The 15,795-nt window shown below is 35.2% G+C and overlaps 2 protein-coding genes across 2 annotated transcripts in view; one reads left to right on the top strand and one right to left on the bottom strand.

The window, feature by feature from the left end:
- Positions 1 to 358: 358 nt before the first annotated feature.
- On the bottom strand, positions 359 to 2,139 carry Hemk1 (HemK methyltransferase 1). Its single transcript, XM_076380337.1, has 5 exons — positions 1,762 to 2,139; positions 1,333 to 1,421; positions 1,032 to 1,245; positions 703 to 956; positions 359 to 610 (listed from the first exon to the last, which is right to left on the bottom strand). Exons 1-5 carry the CDS (start codon positions 2,005 to 2,007, stop codon positions 367 to 369), a joined length of 1,047 nt encoding a protein of 348 aa, XP_076236452.1. The 5' UTR covers positions 2,008 to 2,139; the 3' UTR covers positions 359 to 366.
- Positions 2,140 to 3,494: 1,355 nt separating this feature from the next.
- The window catches only part of LOC143180226 (unconventional myosin-XVIIIa), a 47,509-nt gene continuing 35,208 nt past the window's right edge, over positions 3,495 to 15,795 (top strand). The window contains exons 1-3 of the mRNA XM_076379799.1: positions 3,495 to 4,558; positions 12,701 to 13,372; positions 15,192 to 15,659. Of these exons, the coding sequence (XP_076235914.1) occupies positions 4,424 to 4,558; positions 12,701 to 13,372; positions 15,192 to 15,659 (1,275 nt within the window). The 5' untranslated portion in view covers positions 3,495 to 4,423. The remainder of the gene's footprint in view (positions 4,559 to 12,700; positions 13,373 to 15,191; positions 15,660 to 15,795) is intronic.

Genomic DNA, 15,795 nt, shown 5'->3' with positions numbered 1-15,795 from the left:
GTAAATGTATTATTTCTATGTTAATTGATTTAGATATGTTTATTGTATTCTTAACACAGTTAACATTCACTGTACATATCACAAACATGAATAAATTATTTGTAGCAAATTCAGCAGATACATTATTTCTTTAGTAGGAATAATTATATTATGTAATTGCTTCATTGTCATAAATAGAACTTGGATTAATATGCAGAAAATATTACTGTAAATTAAGGAAATTAAGGATTCTGCAATTGTATAATTATATTACTATCATATATTAAACAATGAATATTTATATGATCATTATAAACAAATTCTCATACATTTTAATATCACAATTTTCTTTGCTCTATTTTTCTATTATCTTAATATAATACACTTTTATGATAGTTTTAATATTTCTACGAATCTATCATTGTTACAAAAATCCTTATATGTATGTTCATATTGAAGTTTAAGAACAGGATATTTTTTGGTAAAAAATTGTATATATTCAGGATGAGAGGAATCAACTTCTAAAAGTAAACGTCCACCAGGTTTTAAAGCTGAAGCAGCATACTTTAATATAGGTTTAACTACTTTTAGGCCATCATCTCCCCCATCAAGTGATTTTATATCTTCATAACTATAAGATGAAAGCAAACACTTTATAATATTCATTTAAAGAACGATAAAAGATATTTGAAGTATATTGTGCATGTAATAAAATGAAATTACACTTTAATTTCTGGAGCTAATGTAGGTATTTTCTTAGTTGGTATATAAGGAGGATTGCTAACTATGATATCAAAAGATTTTGAATTTAAATCAATATTTTCAGGTTTACTTAGTACATCTGAAAGATCAATTGTTCCGTCATCTTTAAGTTTTGCATGTAAAACTGCAACCTTATTTTCCAAGCCTAACCGATCTCTGTTCTCTTTAGTTAATTCACATGCCTGCAAGTTTGCATCTATTGCTATACAATTGGCCTAAAAAGGAATGTCATTATTTTTCTGTATATTGTCCACAACTAAACGTTTACAAAATTGATAGACAATAATTACAGTTTCATTAGAATGAGCAATCGCAAGGGATATTGCTCCAGAACCACATCCAATTTCTAAAATTTCGTGGCTGCTTTTTTCCGAGGTGCTCAGTCTTTTCAAAACAAAGTCAACTAGTATCTCAGTCTCTGGTCGTGGAATGAAAACTGGTGGTACTAACTTTAACGTAATATCACAAAAATCCCACTCTTTTATGATATACTGAATTGGCATTCTAAAAGAATTTTACTGCTATCAACAACTATGGAATACATATGCAGCGTAACTGATTAACAATCCAAACAGTTGTAAAGATTTTTACCTACACAATCTGCACTCACACAATAATTTTAACAGGTCATACTGATCAACCGTGAGTTGTTTGTCTCGTGCATTAAAAACATCTATCGTCTGAAAGCAAATTTCTTCTAAAACCTCACAAATACTGTCCTCAATAAGACAGTATTAATTGACTTTATAAACTTAAAACATGATCAAGTAACGAAACTATAATAAAACAGTACAGAGGCAACAATTTATATCTTCGAATTTTCTTTTTGAAATTATTGCAAGATGACAAATTTCTTAACATCTACTTCTATTTAAGGAATCATATAAAAAAAAAAGTAAAAATAACGTGAAAAGGGTGGGGAATCATCATTTTATTGTATAGCAATACAACTATACAGTTATTCATTTTTATTCGCCATTGGTCGCCGTAAACACGTTTACTATTCAGTGATAGCGATACCTTTCTAGTGCCTATGACGTGTGCAACGATGTGCTCAATCGATTCTACGGGTTCCGGAATACCTTCGTTCTTAAACCGGTGGCTCCATTGTTCGATAATTTCGCCGACAGTGGGGTACTGTGCACTTACTGTGCACAACCGTCGAGTCAGTCGACTTATCGCGTTAATTCTGCTAAAACGCGTACACGCGTCGACATTCGCTATCGAAAGGAAGATACGAGCACTCAGCAAGCCTCGAGACAACATCGTACTTCACGGAAGAATAGAATAATTCGTTATTAAAATTCAAATAAATCTAACTCAAAACCATTTCACGCGACATCGAGCCATTTCTCGACGTTCCAGTGAAATGACCACTCCACAAATTCTGTTATGTGCTGCCAACTATGGGAAGGCACGTTCGATTACGTATTTACGTTCAGTGCAATGTCGATCGAACAGAGAAGGAAATTAGAATAGCGTTTTGGTACATTTTTTGAAATACTTCATTTCAAATGACTATATTTAGAATTTTATAGATAAAATTCAAGTCGAATTTCAATTTCTTGTGTATATTTTTAAAAGCATTATGGATGATATAATATCGTAGAATTTTTCTAATTCTAAGATATTTAGTATGCACAATCGTGTTACGATACATTGGATAAAATAAATTTAATTTATAGTGGATTTTGAATCTAATTAGGTTTACAGATGGAGTTTATAATAAAATCATAGTAAGTACATGAACGTACAACAATGGTAATTCTACTATAAAATTAATTACATACTATTTCTGTTTCTATAGAAATGAACACAATCCTTAGGAACTTTAGTTACAAAAAGAAAGAACAATTTTTATTTACTTTCCCTAGCAATACTTTTTATTACTTTTCTAAATACAGTATCATAAATAAACTACAGATATTTATATAAGTTTCAATTTTCTTTCTTTTTATTTTTCAAAAATAGTTCAAATATTCCGTACACTTCTACAAATTACATGCATTCTCTACTTTCTGGCTTATCAAAATTTCTCACAAATACAAAAGCATCTTCAATCTAATCAAAAACATAACCACATTTCGATGCTATTTCTTAACAAAAAAAACAACAGCATAAACATAAGAAATTAAAATCCAAGGAATTCGTCGTGCGCGTTCAGTCGATAATATATTGATTAGCGGCGCATGCGCAGCGCAGCGAGACGAAAAGAAGGGTGCGGGCCTGCATACCATGATTCAGTTTAGGGCGCCAGTAGTCGCCACCGGTCCCACTTACAGCTCCGCGGCGAGTCTGCCATGATAGTTGTCGGTGTTACGACACTCCGCTGAACTTTCGTCTCGGTTCTCCCCGTTTTTATCGCAAACGGAAGCGACCTAATGGGCTAAACTGTTACAGAGCCTCGTGGACGCAGCCGAGACCGCTCTACGACCGAACGATGGCATTTGTCATTCCGAGATAGCGCGGTGATGCAGTAGACGAGTCGCACGCGTTTCGGTCTGGTGAATGGCGAGTGACGGGCACAGTGCCGATCCAGCGGCGGTATCGTGACCAATTGTGACGCGTGTCTCGCGCTGCGCTGTCAGTTTCGCCGCGTACCATCAACAACCGTGCCCCGTCGCGACATTATCCTCTGCACGCGCGAGACGGGCACCCTCACGCCAGAGACATCACACGCAACGATCCTCGGGGCATTTGTTTACAAGCGCTCCCTCGAAAAACTACGACAGCGTAAGGTGTGGTGGCCAAGTGATATGTAGATACTCCGTGCTCTTTCACTCCCTCTTCGCCTAGGCACGCGTATTCCCGTCTTCTCGCCTCCCGTGGGCTAACCGACTCCCTAGAATCACAGACCCAGAGACTCTAGAAATCCTTCAAACACACGGAACATGCACAGTAAAATATAATAGAAAAGGATTCGAGGGAAGGGGAGAGCCAAGCCCACGGTCTCGCTTCGTCCCCCTTAAGTTCAGTTACAAAAGTGCGCTCAGTACGTGGTATCACGCAAACGCCATAGAAACAACACGAAGCAGAAGAGTATCTCAGCCAAGTGGCGAGAGTCGAAGGCTGATCGTCGGGGTTGTGTCAACGGGAATGCCGGAAGCGCCCGGCCATGAGGAGACAGTTCTGGGTTGGTTCGTGCCCAGTTGCGATCTGGCGTCGATCGGCTGAGAGTTTAATGACGTACACCTCGGTGTGCTCGCGCTGCTCGCGTATCGAGGCACAGTGCGCGGGTGACGCGCCGCCTGTTCGCGTGTGTTAGTATCGATTGAACGATGGAGGCATCGATACGTGCCTCGTTCGCCTCGTAAAATAACGGAACATCGAGGGGGACGTGCATCATTGTTTACCACGGGGCTCGCGAACGTTCGTCGGCGCGCGCGCGAACACGGTCGCCCGCGCGCAACACGCATTCCTCGTGCCCTTTCTCAGTCACCCTCGCTGGACCCGCCGCGGGGCCCGACGCAAGAATGATCTCGTCGGCGTAGCGCCGAACCCGATCCCATCTGCGTAAGAGTCGGCTCGATGGACAACCGTCGCGTTATGCGTTCGCACGGGGCCGACTGAGACACGCGCCTGCGCGTCGAGCTGTATACGCGTGAGCAATTAAGGAGAGAGACAGCCGGAGAGTCGTCTCTTTCGCGCAATTCGATTCAAGATTTCCGCCGTGAATGAGAAGATGTTTAGCTTTAGGAAAAAAGCTACGGAGAAGGACGACAAGGAGAAACGGAAGCGCGAGAAGAAGGAGAGGAAAGATGTCAAAAAGCGAGATCGAAGCAGCATGTCCGCTGAGGAATTGCTACGTTTGGACGAGGTGAGTGGATTCTTTTGTTTTTCGCGTCGGGAGGGTTCCTTCTTTTTTTTCCCCTCGCCGCCCTGTCAATGGGGGCACGTTTGTTTATTGCCATTGTTTCGTTTATCTGGGGAGCGTGTATCGGGCGTCGGAAGGTTGATGGTTTATTATTGGATTTGTGGGAATGTGGGGTTCTTGGAATGTTGGAGAGTTGACTTTCCTGGGTTAATTATTTGGTTGGTTCAGTGGCGAACTTTGTTCGGAGGATTGGAGATTTTTTTTTTAGAAAAGGAGTAGAGACTTGTAGTAATATTATTTTATTGAGATTTAAAAAGCGTGTAACGATATCGGGGAGATGTTCACGAGGAAAGTTATTTAGCTGGAATGTGGAATGAATTAGTTATGCTGATTTTTTCTTGAAATGTTGAGGTTACCTTAATGTTTAACTTTCTTTTGGTTACGTGCTTTTATTAAGGTTATCTTTAACTTTTTTGTCGGTTGAAATTATACGCTTGTATTTTGATCAATATAACTCAAAAGGCATCAATTATGGATTTAAATTTCTAAGAAGTCAAATGTGTAACAGTTTTATGCTAATGAGTTTTAAGAGGAAAATTCTCTGGAGATAATGCTGGTTCTGTAACCTTTAAAAAGTATATTGCTAGTTCCTATGTACATTTAAGTACAATAGAATTTCTGCAAGTTGTTACATACGTAAAATTAGTTCAATTTTTTCAGTTTAACTAGTACACATTTTCTTCAGAAAATTGTTCTATATTTTTGTATTAATTGTTAAATAGAAATATTGAAGATGTTTTTATACATAATTAAGTAGTGTTACCAACTATGTAAAATTATTTTGTCATTTCTGTATCGATAACGAGCGATAGTGAAAGGGTTATGTACTAAGATTTAGGAACTTTCAGGTTCTTGGTTTAGTCGAAAAATTAAAAATTCTCTTCCAAAATTAAAAACCTCTTGTTTTATGCTATGTTCAAATTGCGCGCGCTATTATTTAAGTTCCATAAAGGGGCAAAATAGAAATCGCCATATTTCAATACTTATTAAATGTATGTATTAATTATTAATCGCAGTTTTCACATGATTTATCAATTATTTTTAATGGTATTTGTATGACGAAGCTTACGCGTGAGGGGTTAATTTAATTGAGAATGCTAAATTAACATATGATTTCCTTAAACAATTTCTATATTTAGTGGGAAAATATAAAAAATTGAGAATTGTAGTTATTAAAAAATTCATTAAAATCTTACTATTTTTACGGAAACAATTAGCAAAGCAAAAAGTAGAACTGAAAATAATTATTGAGTTAATTTCTGTTTAAAAAAATATATCTTCATTTAAGAACTAAACCTTCATTTAAAAACTAAATATATTTTCAAAGTAATCTACATTTTAAAATAATGTTTGCATAGTATTTGCAACGTAAACTCGCGTCCAAGAAAATTTGCATTTTTTGCATACTATTAAAATACGTACTATAGAAGCTTATATTTTCACGATAACATAAGAGAAGTAAAATTTTCATGATTTAACAGTCGCCATTTATAATAGTTCATTGGAAAGGTCAGAACAAGTATTTGAAACATTCACTTACTCATAAACCGTATTCTATCTTTATTTCAACTGCAATAGAAAGAATATTCATTTTATAATCCTTCTAACGGTGTTGATGAAGTACATGGTTTTATGTAAAAAAAATTCAAGGTAACTGGTGTCCTGATACCATATCTCTTCGACTGAGTAATGGTCTCTATCGGTCTTATCGGTGATAAAACGGATATACGAACATATCCATGGATAAGTCCTCACCATTGTTTAAATACAAATCGATTGTGATATTTTTAAATCTAATTTATTTACCGTTTTTATAGTACATTATAATTGTATATAGGTACCATAAACCAGAGATTTTCAAACTTTTCACTTCGGTACTTCCTTTTATAACTTAAGAAAACTTCGTACTTTCAACCCTTCCTAAGCTATAGCATATATTAAATAAGTCGTCTACCTTTACAGTAGTTAATGTCACCCTAAATTTCTTCTTTATCGACACCTTTTTGCACCCCGAATTATGGTGGATCACGCCTCCTTTAGGGGCGTTTCCCAGTTTGAAAACCAGGGCCTCGAAGTATATCGCCATTCCATGTGAAATTTCACACTTTTCGCAGTAATATCTCGGATCATTTACAAATTTAGATATGTTGTAGTCTTTAGCGATGTTCAAACGTGTGTGAAAGGGTTTTTCAAAGTTTTTTAAATTATAGAGTTTGCAACTATTCGAGGTTAACTATTAACTTTTTTTAAAAATTTATAATTCTGGAATTAGTAAGCGCACGAGAATCAGCTCGTGTATGCTTATAGCAAAGACATTAGAGTACTAAATAAAAATTGGTTCATTACAAAAAGAGTTTTCTGTTTTTTTTGCAATTATTTTAAATAAATATGTTTTTTTTGTAGTGACGAAATATTTGAAAATCTGAATAAATCAGAATATAGCCCCAATTATCCTCTTTGTGGACAATTTTTCAAAAATATAGGTACTTTAAAATTGGCTCTATGAAAATTTGTTGTATAGCTAGTGTCTTGAAATTTTTCGTATAAACTTCACCAACGTTTTATAATATAACCAAAACTAAGACTAAATGTCATATAATAAAAACTCTATAAATGATTTATTAAGAAGTTATAACAAAAAAGCAAAAGCTATACTTATATCTATATTTTGAAGTGTCGCCTGCCTTTATCAATGCGTCTGATATTGAGATATCGATGCACTATTGAATTTATTGTAGACTGAATTTCTTCGTAATTTTTCCAGCATCTATACAATATAAAATAATACAATTCTGGACTAAAATTGTTTATTTTTATAGAGGGTTTGTGGAGTCTTAACGAACATTTGAAATTAAACAAGCTCAGTTTTACAGTAACAGAAATCTTAGAGTTTGATAAAACATTTAAATTAGTATTTCATCAATTTCAAGTAATGAATACAAATTTCTTATTAGAAAAATAATTTTCGGAATGCTTTTCTAGGGTTTCTAAGATAAGATAGTACTCGAGTAAAACTCGCTTTTAACTATGTATGTGCATACATACGATGATAATCATCTTTGCCTCGAGAAGTGCGTCGTAGATCCGCTTTCTGAAAAGACTGTCGGTTTCATTGAAGTTCTGACAAGAATCGTCATATCATCTTACACTTAACACGTGCAATTCGATTTCCCGACACTTGGTGTGTGCAATCTTCCTGCATCTACATATATTATTTAAATCAGAATTATAATTTGCAATACCTATACGGTAGGACTTTGATTAAGCGAGGTAACATGAGACTCACTCACACCTGAAGCGCCCACTTAATGGTTAATTTTATTACTAGCGATAGCTTACTATTAAATTATAGATAAAGACTGTCATAAATTAACGTTTGTTTAACTATACTATTTTTGACATTAGTAGACTGCGGGTGTTTATGCAAATTCGTTTCCACAAGCTCCATTAGAAAAATAGAATTTAATTAAAAATCTGTTCTACCCTTTACTTTATTAATAAATAAATAATACTGAATAATTAAATACTGTAAAAAATGTATTCAATTTTTGATAATCTGTATATTTTTGTAATCCAGATGGATTTTATACTTTGTATATTAAAATTTCCTATAAATTCATAAAAAGCAACTGTTTAGACTCATTAAACCGAATAACATCAACTCTGAAAAGAAGAGGCTGAGTAATTGAGACCTCGATTAGAGGTGGTTCTACTGTATATCAATTTCGATAATAATCGTATCTGTAATCTAAATCCTCTTACAAGTTTCGATTTACAGTGTTGGAGTTATACATACATATTTTCTTCCAAGCTCGATTTACCCGCCTCGCTGTTTCCTTTGCTACCCCCTCTATCTATGCCTTGGAATTACATGGAACGAACTAACGTTGCTTTTGTCTTGCCGACGCCAAGAGTGAGAGCAAATAAGAGCAAATGAGAGGGGAATGAAAGTCAGTGTGAAACGGTACGCGAATGCACGCGACGAATTTTTATGAGACAAAGTAATAATACATCATTGAGTCTTGGTTCTCAACGTCAGGGGCGTTCTTTAAAGTAGCGTAATGGCGTTGAGAAGGCACTGAGAAATATCGATGGAGAAGGAACTATCATAGGCTGTGTACTTAATATTGGACATTGGTTATATCTTTAAAGTATGAAATGCAACAAGGCGGCTAGACCGCAAAAGTGATAGCGGGGAATTCCCTCTTTCCTTCTGCAGTTTGGTCGCTTTGTTGCGTTTCATTTCTTAAAGATATACAGGGTGATCAATTTATCTGGAAACCCTCTAATGAGTCTTGACAGCAGGTACAATGTTAACAGCAATTACAATAAATGTTGTCAACATTTGGAGGGTTTCCAGATAAATTGATCAGCCTGTAGCAGATGTCTAGTATTAGGTACACTTACCCTAATTAAAAGTCATAGTTGTATTGTTAGATGCAAGGGCATTGCAAAATTTTTAGATATTTCAACCTGTAAGTAGTGATGGTGTTTCGAAACTTTCTTTGGAATATTTGAAAACTCGGTAGCTCTCCTTTGTAGTTCACTGTAACATGATTTATGTAATAAGTTAATGAATAAAGTTAGTTTCATTTGTGATTGTCTTAGGATTTTCTTATATGAAAAATATAAAAAGCATAGATAGATAGTAAAAGCTGTTTACACATTATTATTAATTTTCTATTATTTATATAATATTTGAAAATATAATGTTATAACATTGAAAAAATATAATCTGCATGATGAAAATGAATAAGTAAATGCTTCCTGTTTCAAGTTATTCTACATCTTCGACGATGTGTTCAGTGTCAATTTACCATAACTTCATGAATTTTAATCAAAATACAATGAAATTTGAGGTGTATATTTTAAAGAAATGGTCTTGAAATGTTTCTTATATCCAAAAGTTTAAAAATAGAATTGGGTGCACATTTAATAATCATAAATAAAGGTACCCTGTATTTTCCTTCTTATACATAACTAACGACTAAATTCAACATGTCCAACAGTTTGAACTTTTCCATGATCAAATTTGCAAGATAATTAAAATTGACAATAACTAGTTTGGAGCAGACTGTGCACAATTCTTATGAAAGGGGCGACACGAGGCTTTCAAACGCTGCAAAAAAGGGGAGGGGAAGCAGGAACAAAAATTTGAGAACCATTGTCGCGGAGTATTGCCTCCGTCTCCCTTCGCCTTTTGTGTGTCTATACCAGAACTGTTCTCGCGAGCAATTCAGCTCCCCATATCCCGTTTTCGTTGTTATGGAGACGCGTGTAACCAATATGCATGCTGCCCGCGAAAATGGTATTGTTACTTTTCATGCGTTTTATAGTAGCATTAGCTCCCCTCCACTTGATTCCTGCTCCTACAAGTGTTAGGGGATTACACGATGCAAGAGACCTCTTCGCCCTTTGCATCGTGTCTTGCATACAGATTCGCAGACCTGCGTGCAAATCTATTTTAAGGAGGTACACCAACTTGACGACCGAGACGGATGAATTTTCAATTCTTTTTCTTTAGACAGTTATTTAATCAAATATTGGCATACCTTAATATTATGTTAATCAATATCTATTCAATACCTAGTAACTAGTCTTCTGAATAATTTCGAATTTGGGCGCATTATTCTTCACAGAGGCATTTAAAATGTGGCATTCAATTTTTGAATAATTTTGAAAAATAAGGAAATGGAAGCCTCCTAAAGGAAAGAATTTTTATCTCTAACGAAAGTTAACTTTTGTAACGATTCAACAAATTGAAGTTGCAAAAAATCTGTGCTGGTAGATTGTAGATAATTTTATAAGGAATAGTATTCACAAATTTGAAATTAAATGGATGAATAGTTTCCAAGATTCGATTGTAAAAAATTCTTTTGTCAAAATATTTTATAGATACAAGTTTAACAAAATAACAAGACAAGTATTTCAATTTTTTTACACCTTTTTCTGACTAAATAAAATTTGTCCTTTTAACTTTATAGAGAATAGAATAAAAGAAAGTCTCAGAATAGGGAATTGCTTAAGCTTTGAAAATACATGTATCTCTATAATATCGTAAAGCCAATGAATAAAAAAGAGGAGGCACTAGAAAACAATGAAAAACACACAAATATTTTAATAACTATTTTCTATTCAGTCTTTTGTTACTAAATGGAATTACTAATCGAAGATTGTGTCTCAAATAGAAAAAACAGTATATATTTAAAAAATATACATACTTTTAGTGAGTTTTATTTTTCCAATAATTCATATCGTAAAATTTTCAATTCTAAAGCTACATTTATGACTATATATAATATCTTTTTATATGACATGCGCACAGAAAATTAAGACTCCAAAAAATGAAAAGAAAAGAAAAAGCTATGCAGAAGTCATCTATGCTCACAATGTGTGCTATTTAAATTCCACAATTATAACTGAACGATTGAATAGCTAAGCACACGCCTCTACTGTGTACCGTTAGAATAGGAACGCGATCGCTGTTTCCTCGCTTCATACGCAAAACTGCCAAGCACCGTGAAAGAACATAAGATCTAATTGCAAGTTAATTGCGTGTACAGGTTTTCATTCAATTTTTACAATAGAATTACAACATAGGAAGAAACACTTTTACTTGTAGTTGAAACACTTTCAAAGAGTTACGGTTATAAAATTCGAGCGCACCGTTAGTGGGAACTACCGTGGCGAAGCAGTGGCGCTTTCAAATGCAGCATGGGAGGAGCGCCGATACCGCTTCTTGACACTTAAACGGTTGAAATGCATCTAGGAGAAAGGGACTTCCTCACTTTGCTATTCAAATTGCAAAATTAACTTTTTGCGACACGCTGTACCATTGAAATTGCACAATTAACTTTTTATGCTTCCTGCTTTACTTTTTGTCAAACTTCATATTTACTGAAACTAATTTTCCCAGTGCTAAGACTGAATAAATACCTATTAGTAGACTGCGGATATTTATTCAAATTATTTCTGTTATAAATACAATTGTACAGAGAAACAGAACCTAGTTGAGAACTTGTTTCATCCTGTAACTATTATAAAGTGTATTTAACTTTTGGTTCTTTGAGTAGTTTTACATATTGTGTGGATCCTGCACATTTTTACATATTGAAATTTTCCATGAATGCATAAAGGTCTGCAGTCTCACTATGAGTTGTTTACGGTAGGAAAAAGAAGAAGAGAGGAGAGGGGGAATGAATTACATTTGCAAACTTTTGTTTACTCTTATTTTCAGTTGTCGATATTTTTTATACGTTTGTTTTACTGAGGAAGTAGGAATAATGCATGCATTTGCATTTAGAAATTTACTGCATCATTTATGGCCAAACAAACATGGCAGGCATCTGTAACGTTACGTTACCAGGCGGAACTAGAATAGAAACGAGTTCAGTGTCACTGTCTTAGTTAATGCATCCAATTATTTGGGTTCTGGTTTACTACTGTTCACGATCATTTAGCCAACGAGATTAGTCGTTTATTTAATAGCCATTTCAGGGGCATTAATTATACGAGAGACTATACAGGGCATTTCATGCAACTGGACAACGGAACTGTATCTCTGAAATGGATGTGAATAAAAAAAAATCTTTTACTACGCGAATTTACATGGTATAATATGTTTTACGTTTCCGTGTCAGATTTATGCATTTTTGTGCGTGGAATAACAGTTCTAAAGCGCAATTTCACTTCTTTCGTTTAGTGGAACTCTATCAAGCATAGGTAGAATTTTTTGCAATGAATCGATTTCTTCGATTATTTAGCGCAAGAAGATACGACGATTATGTAATTAGTTATAATTAGATAGTTGAAAAATAAGTAGTTTACGAGATATTTTAACTTTCTGAAAGAAAAACATACCTTTAAACTCACATCTCGAAAACAAAAACGTGTGACTTAGGTCGTTTTGCCTTACGACCACAGATATAATGTCTGTGGTTTTACAGGACCCCAGAATATCAGTTAAGGGTTTTAAAAAAAGGGTAAAAAATTAAGGGAACATGGAAGATTCGAATGACCTATTATTTAATTAAATCATATTTAAAGCTTCAATTTATAATTACGTATTATATTTTATAATTTCAGGTACGGAGATCATTGAAGATTCCTGGACGTCGGAAGGAGAAAGAAAAATTACCCAGCGGTATCACCGCAGACTACAGTGCTTCTTTTTTCGCGTATTTGGATCGCGATATCTTAGAAAACACGCAAAATTCTTCGAATTCGGGACAGAGTGCGCGAACCGGCAACAAATGGACAAATAAGACACCCGATGGTTTAACTCAAAGTGACTCCTCGGAGACCTCCCTAACTTCTTTGACCATCACGACTACGACGTCCTCGCTGGCGCTGTCGAACGCCGGTGGCGGCCAGTCGGGGAAGAATTTACCTCCTTTGCCGCCGAAACCCCCGAAACGGGGCATCCTGAAGGGTTCACGATTAAATATCAGTGGTTCAGTGAACGTACTTTCGGAGGAGACCGCGGTAACGAACGGTGACGAAAGTAACTGCCAAGAGGCTAGTAATTTGCTAGTGAGAAATACGCTTCAAAACGAGGTGATTGCTTATCAAAACATACCCCCGCACTTGCCGGGATTCGGGAACGTTGTAAATAAAGAAGAAACTTACAGTGAAGAAGAAACGCAGATCGGTCAAAGTTCGTGGCAAATTTCGCCGCAAAGGTCTGCTCAGCAGAATCAGCAACAGCACCACCATCACTACCACCATCATCATCAGAGCGATACGAAATTACTACAGGTTAGTTTACGCTGCATGGTACTGTTCGATTTTTGAATGAACATCCCTGAAGCGTGTCAAATGGACGACACGTACAGGTGATTAACAGAAGAGGCCTTAAACGCGATTTTGGTGGTCTTTTTTGATCAGATTTTCGCCTTATTTTGATGTCAGGAGTCATCAATTGAATTTGCTCACACTTGTAGTCCAATACTCTGCACAACAATTTTTGTTTCTTTTATACTCGTAGAATATACATAGAAAGTTTGACTGCTAAACCTTAAAACTACCTGTATATACACCCAGAAATGAATAAAAAATAGGGTAAATTATAGCATGATGAAATATCGAAATGAGTATCTACATAATACAGAAGATTAACACTATAACGCACAATTTTTTACTTTAAAGTAAAATAACTTTTTACCTCTAAAATGTGCCAAAAAATACGGGAAAAATAACTAAAAAAATTCTTATTCATTCTTTCATGTTTTTTGTATTAAAAACATGTTATGGTTACCTGTGTATCATTGCATATAAATGTTACATTTTTTACAAACGTATTAATTTCTCTGAAATGCAAATATGAAACAAATCGCAGTTTCCTCATTTAAACTTAAGTACAATAAGAAAATATTAAGAAAAAACTTGGTTTAAACACTTTTTATTTCTCGTCAAATCTATATAAAATTGATAACATGAGATTTTTGTTTTTTTTCCACCATGAAAATAACTCAAAACACGCCAATATTTATACTAATTTTAACTTGGAATTAATATTTCATCCGAATTTGTTAATCTTCTGATGTCTACAAATAAGTTGCATTAAATATATTACGAAATCACAGTATAAACTCCAAAATATACTTAAAGTATTGTATGCGTCGTCTTAGGCAGATCGCAGTGTCTGATGTTCTACTTGTTAGTAATTCGTTCAATAATGATACAATGTTGGATGTCCCATTATTGAATGTGCGTACGTATGTATTCTACTACGTTAAAGTAGTTGTATAATCTCATCTCGTAATTGTATGGCTTCTTCCCGGGTTTGTGCACTGTTGATCACGTCATCCACGTAGAGATCTCGTTCTGAAATTTTTGCCGTTGTTGGAAACTCGTGGGCTTCGTCGTCTACCAGTTGTTATGTACATACATTGTGTGGTGAGGAATTTCTTGGCGTGGATGCAAGAATACGTGATCACATTTCACTTGCACTACTTCATTTTTGTACATTGCAGTATATATATAGGATGCTTTGCATTGCACTAATCGCGAGGAAATTGCAAGGGATGATTCTACGTAGCAAAGTGAGGCGAAAATTAAAAATTAGAACGTTTTTATTTTTCTTCTTATATTGTATCTCTTCAGTTAAGTTAAACTGAAGTTCAGTTAAGAGTAAACGTTAACTTTAAGAAGTTTTATATTCTGTTGTGGATTTTGCTTCTTTTGGTCGTGATCCATATCTTGTTCCATTCTTGAAGCAAATTCTTCTTAATTAGAGGATACTCATATTTCATATAATGTTCCCATAATCCAGTAATACCTCAAAATGGGAAGTTCACTCTTAAAACTTCAATTCAAGTACAAATACCTTATAAAGATTTATTCTGAACATTAAAAAATATCACCCATTTGCTACAATAATAATATAATTAAACGATCATAATTTTTAGAAAATGACATAGCATCACTATTTAATGCCAAAACTGTTCTTTCTGTACTAAAAGCTTAAAAAGAGAAAACTTTTGAATTATGTTATTGCAGTAGCAAATGATTATTCCGATATGATTAGTCATTTTTCTCTCGAAACAAAATTCAACATTGCTGGTTCTCGTTCCAGGTGATAACCAGTGCAAGTCCGTCAGCAGACTCCTTAACAGATACAACGAATTCAAGTTTTGCCACACCACCGTTCAGCCTGTCGCCAGTAGGGGAGTCCCAAGGTTTCTCGAGGTGGCGATCCTCAGCGTCCTTCGAGGAACAAGGCCTCGAGCTGCAGCTTCCCGAAATCGTCCCGCTGGAATTGCCTGAACCTCGGGAACTAACGATCCATAGGCAACCACCTCCGCGAAATGACTTCGGATTCTCGTTACGTCGAGCTGTGATCGTTGAACGAACCGTAAATGGTGTGACGCAGATGAGACAGGTGATCTTCGCGGAGCCTGGTTCGCTGGTACAACATTCTAATGACACTGGGTTGTTGCCTGGCGACAGACTAATCGAAGTTAATGGAATTAACGTCGATGATAAGTCGCGTGAAGAAATTATCGACCTCATTAAAGGATCTGCTAACTGTGTCACAGTAAAGGTACGTTTAAAAATAGTATCATTTGTTTGTATTACGTGGCCATCCTATAAATAATGCTTCTGAGAATCATTTTGTTCCTAAAGCAATTAATGTTTACTGTTATTTTTAATTACAGCTCTGCTGAATATTACATTCA

This window comes from Calliopsis andreniformis, chromosome 6, assembly GCF_051401765.1.
Source record: "Calliopsis andreniformis isolate RMS-2024a chromosome 6, iyCalAndr_principal, whole genome shotgun sequence".
Lineage (NCBI taxonomy): Eukaryota > Metazoa > Arthropoda > Insecta > Hymenoptera > Andrenidae > Calliopsis > Calliopsis andreniformis.
The sequence above is the reverse complement of the archived record's forward strand: the minus strand, read 5'-3'. Positions and strand labels throughout refer to the sequence as shown.